The sequence below is a fragment of the Mandrillus leucophaeus genome, unplaced genomic scaffold (genome assembly GCF_000951045.1).
Source record: "Mandrillus leucophaeus isolate KB7577 unplaced genomic scaffold, Mleu.le_1.0 Scaffold162, whole genome shotgun sequence".
In the NCBI taxonomy this organism is placed as follows: Eukaryota; Metazoa; Chordata; class Mammalia; order Primates; family Cercopithecidae; genus Mandrillus; species Mandrillus leucophaeus.
The window spans coordinates 1,591,328-1,596,663 of NW_012101610.1; the positions used below are offsets into that span (position 1 = coordinate 1,591,328).

Genomic DNA, 5,336 nt, shown 5'->3' on the forward strand with positions numbered 1-5,336 from the left:
AAAAAAAAAAAAAAAAAAAAAAAGTACCCTAGGAAAGTTGGAGATTTGGCTGGTGCTAATGTCAGGCAGGGTACTAGCGTACTAGGTGGCTCACATGCAGGCCTGGATTCATGGGCACTGCCCTGTGCAACTGCACAGGACTCACGCTTACATGGGCCTCACACTTATTTTATGCTCTGCTGACACTATCTAGAAATTCTTAATCACTTTGAACAAAGAGCCCTGCATTTTCATTTTCCTCTGAGCCCTGCAAATTAATATATAACCAGTCCTGCTAATATGCAGGTTTCTCATTTATTCCACCCAACCACCCGAGGAACTAGAATTCCTTATTATTATCAGCCTCACGTTACAGATGAGGAAAATGAGGCTCCGAGAAGTGAAATACGCATACAAGCTCACGTGGCAAGAGAGGCAGGGTGGCACTCAGGCTTCTCAAATCCCTGAGCCCTAGAGCCAGTTCACTGCAGTGAAACCTGTGTGAACCCCTGAGTGAAACCTGGAGTGTGGTTTATCAGTTTTCGTCACATACTTGTGGTACATTGTGACTGAGAAAAAGGAGATTATGCTGATAGCCTGGCAAGTTGGCAAGACATTTCCTGGGCATATTAAGGAAAATGCACTAGCAGCTCTAACCCAGAGTATATTTAAACAACTACAGGAGCAGGCAGGGGGAAGGGAAAGGCCTGACCTGAGAAGTCAGGCCCAAAGCAGCCCAAATCCACTATTTATAGTGCCATGGCCTATTTTGGCCTGCTGGGTGGCCCTGAAAATTGCCCTGAGAACTGGGCCTGGAAATGGACCATGGAAACCAGGCGCCTTCATTCTGGGGTATGGCTGGAATCATGCTGGGCACAGACAAAAGTTTTCTTGATGAGCTCAAGGATGTTTTTTTTTTTTTAAAAAAAAAAAAAAAGCAAAACAGGATTTTCTTTGACAGGGAATTAAAAAAAAATACTCATTTAAGGAACATCATCAGGAAATGATCAGGAATATATTCTCAAGGAGCAAATGCATGGATCAGACCCAGTCAATACAGAGCTAATACTTATGAGCCCTTAACCATGTGCCAAGCACTGTGCTACCTGCACCATTTCATTTATGCCCTCACATATGACCCTATGACAGCAGCAATATTATTATCCCCATCTTACAAGAAAGGAAACTGAGGCTTAGGAAAATTAAGTAATTTACTGAAGGTCGCATTGTTGGCAAGCCAGGATTAAAACCCAGATCATGGCACCCTACTAGGCTGTCACCCATAGGCTGCTTCTCAAACTTCAGCATACAAAGACTCTCCTGGGAACCATGTAAAGATGCAGATTTTGATTCAGGAGGTCTGGGTGGGGCCTGAGATTCTGCATGCCAACCAGATGCCAGTTGATGATGATAATAGCACTGGTTCTTGGACCATAATTTGAGTAGCAAGGATGCAAACAAATATTGCAAGTTTTCCTGCTTCTACTTTTATCCTCTTACAATCTGTTCTCTTTGCAGCAGCCTGAGTTATTGTATTGGTCTCCACTGCTGCATAACAAACATCCCCCAGGTGCGGCAGCTTTCAGAAACAACACAATTTCTGAGGATTAGAAACATAGGAACAGCTCAGCTGGGGGATTCTGGCTTAGGGTCAAGGCTGCTGTTAGGATGTCAGCTGGGCCTGCCATCATCTGAAGGCTCGACTGGGCTGGAGGATCCTCTTCCACAATGGCTCTCTCCAATGGCTGTTGGCTGGAGGCCTCAGTTTCTTGTCATGTAAGTTTCTCCATAGGGATGCTCAAGACCAGCTGGCATCCTCCAGAGGGAATGATCCCAGAGAGAAAGAACCAGTGAGCACAAGACTGCTGTGTCTTTAATAATCTCATCTTGGACGTGGCACACCATTATTTCTGCCATATTCTACTGGCCACACATATTAACCCTGATACAATGTGGGAAGAGACTCCCCAGGAATGGGAATCCCAGGGGGTGGGGGTTATTGGGGAGTCACTGTGCATACAGACTACAGTTTCCTGATGAAAACTCAGATCATGTCATGCTTCTGCCCATCATTTCTTATCAAAGTCAAAATAAAATCCAAAGTTCCAGCATCCAAATGAAAGCTCACCTTTAATTCTACAAGATCTGTCCCCTGACTGCTTCCTCATCTCCTCTCCCACTCTCCTCTAGCTCACTGTTTTTGTTGTTGTTGTTGTTGTTGTTTTGTTTTGTTTTGGTGGCGGGTGGATTTGAGACAGGGTCTTGCTCTGTTGCCCAGACTGGAATGCAGTGGCGTGATCTCAGCTCACTGCAACTTCTGCCTCCTGGGCTCAAGCCATCCTCCCACCTCGGGTTCCCAAGTAGCTAGGACTACAGATGCGTGCCACCACACTCAGCTATTTTTTTGTATTTTTTGTAGTGACTTCATTTCACCATGTAGCCCAGGCTAGTCTCAAACTCCTGGACTCATGTGATCTGCCCGCCTCAGTCTCCCAAAGTGCTGAAATTACAGGTGTGAGCCACTGAGCCTAGCCTCACTTTTATTTTCTAATATATATATAATGTATTTTTTAGAGAGAGAGTCTTGCTCTGTCACCCAGGCTGGAGTGTAGTGGTGCAATTATAGCTCACTGTAGCCTCAACCTCCTGGTTTCAAGCCATCCCCTCACTTTAGCCTCCATTAGCCTCCACCACCATGCCCAGCTCCAGTTGACTTTCACACTGACTCTCTTGCTGGTCCTCAATATACCCAGCACCCTCCTGCTCCTGCAGGCCTTTGCATGTGCTTTTCCTTCTGCCTAGAATGAACTTCATTCAGGTCTCAGATCAAATAACACTTTCTCAGAGAGGCCTTCCTTGACCAAATTCAATACCATCTGAAATAGTATCCGAGATGTCTTTTCAGGCTTCTGCATTTCTGACTATCGGACGGCCTCACCCAGACCTGTGCTGTGACTCAACCAGTCCTGTGGCTCCCCACCCAGAAGTGGACTCAGCCCATGAGGACTGCTTTCCATACCCCTATGATTTCATCCCCAACCAATCAGCAGCACTCATTCCCTAGCCCCCAACCCCACCAAACTATCTTTGAAAAACCTCTAGCCTCTGAGCCTTTGGGGATATTGATTTGAGTAATAACTCTGTCTCCCATGTGGCATGGCTGGCCTCGTGTCAATTAAACTCTTTCTTTACTGCAACGCCTGGTCTGTATGAATTGCTTTTGCTTGTGCAGCACACAGGAAGAACCCATGGGTGGTTTTAAGATGTAAATGTATATTGTGAGCTGCTGAGTTTTGGAGTTTGGGGGTGATTTGTTATGCAGCATTATTGTGACAATAGCTAACTGACACACTCTTTGATGTTATGTTCCTGTATATTTGTTTGTATCTGTTAATAGTCTCCTGAAAGAATGCAAGCTCCATGAGAGCAGGAACTTTGTCTCCTTCCCTGCAGTATACCTAGCGTCCAGAACAATGCCTGCCTGCCACATTGTAGACACTCAATAATTACTAGTGAGTGAATATTAGTGAATGAATCGATCTCATTGTAGCTCCTGCTTGCTTAACTATGATGCTATATTGCCTTCAAATCAGACCCCAAATTGCAAAGTATCAAAAAATAATTGTCTTGCACAGGAGTTCTAGGCAGCATACTATTCACCAGAAAAATGTGACTCATACACTAAGCTGTTGGCCATTGTCTCTGTGCCAGACACCATCTCTCTTCACCTGGGCCATATCTGAAGTCAGCCAGAAACTACAACCAGCCTGAGAACGGAAGTGCTGCTTTAAATGACACTGGCTCACCTGGTTGGCTGGCTGTCCCCAGAGGAAAGCCAGAGACAGGGCTAATGAGCTCACACAAAGGGAGGAAATGCACTCCCACCCCCCTTCCTGGAACAGCTGCAGCAGGAGACGCCCCTCTCTGGAAAGGAGGAAGAGGAAGCTGGGGAAAGCAGACCAACAATGTGGGGAAGCCACGCACTCAAGAGAAAGCAGAAGGAAAAAAGAATCTGGCGCTTAAACAACTGATTGTTGGAACTTTTATGACAAAATATAATAAAAATCAAGACCAACTCCTAAAGGTTTCTTTGGTCCTGCCATCTCAGGGCTCACCCTGGGTTGAAAGTACTGTGAATGAGAAATGTCTGGCTAAATGCCAGCCCATCAGCCACACTGGTAGTGGGTTTTTCTTTAAATACAAATACTGGCCAGGTGCAGTGGCTCACACCTGTAATCTCAACACTTTGGGAGGCGGAGTGGGGAGGATCACTTGAGCTCAGGAGTTTGAGACCAGGCAACATGGCAAGACCCGTCTCTAAAAAAACACAAAAATTAGCTGGTGTAGTAGCTCACAGCTGTGGTCTGAGCTGTGAGGCTACTGGGAGGCTGAACTGGGATGACTGCTTGAGCCCGGGAGGTGGAGGCTGCAGTAGGGTGAGATCACACCACTGCACTCCAGCCTGGGTGACAATAAGACCCTGTCTCAAAAAATAACAACAACAACAAAAAAACCACACACACACACACAACAAACCTCTTACATCTGTTTAGGAAATAGAACCTCAAGTACTTTTTTTTTTTTTTTTTTGAGATGAAGTCTCCCTCTGTCACCCAGGTTGAGTGCAGTGGCGCGATCTCGGCTCACTGCAACCTCTGCCTCCCACGTTCAAGTGATTCTCCTGCCTCAGCCTCCCAAGTACAGGCATCCGCTACCATGCGCAGCTAATATTTTTTTTTGTATTTTTAGTAGAGACAGGGTTTCACCATATTGGCCAAGCTGGTCTGGAACTCCTGATCTCGTGATCCACCTGCCTCGGCTTCCCTAAATGCTGGGATTACAGGTGTGAGCCACTGCACCCGGCAAAGAACCTCTAGTACCTTTCAAATAGGAAAGTCACTGATATAATCATCTCCATACTGATACCATTCATTTCTGCATCCACAGTTTGCAGAACACTATCTCCTGTGTTGTTAAATTTAGAGACTGGGCACAGTGGCCCACATTTGTCATCCCAGCACTTTGGGGGGCCAAGGTGAGAGAATCACTTAAGGCCAGGAATTCGAGGCCAGCTTGGGCAACATAGTGAGACCCCCATCTCTACAAAAAAATTAGCTGGCCGAGCGCAGTGGCTCACACCTGTAATCCCAGCACTTTGGGAGGCCGAGGCGGGCAGATCACGAGGTCAGGAGATCAAGACCATTCTGGTGAACACGGTGAAACCCCGTTTCTACTAAAAATACAAAAAAAATTAGCCGGGCGTGGTGGCGGGCGCCTGTAGTCCCAGCTGCTCGGGAGGCTGAAGCAGGAGAATGGCATGAGCCTGGGAGGCGGAGGTTGCAGTGAGCCGAGATTGC

General features: G+C 46.5%; 1 protein-coding gene across 1 annotated transcript in view; it reads right to left on the reverse strand.

The window, feature by feature from the left end:
• IQCK (IQ motif containing K) overlaps positions 1-5,336 on the reverse strand; it is a 148,761-nt gene that overhangs the window by 60,124 nt on the left and 83,301 nt on the right. Inside the window, exon 9 of the mRNA XM_011976071.1 lies at positions 2,446-2,468. Coding sequence (XP_011831461.1) covers positions 2,446-2,468 — 23 coding nt within the window. The remainder of the gene's footprint in view (positions 1-2,445; positions 2,469-5,336) is intronic.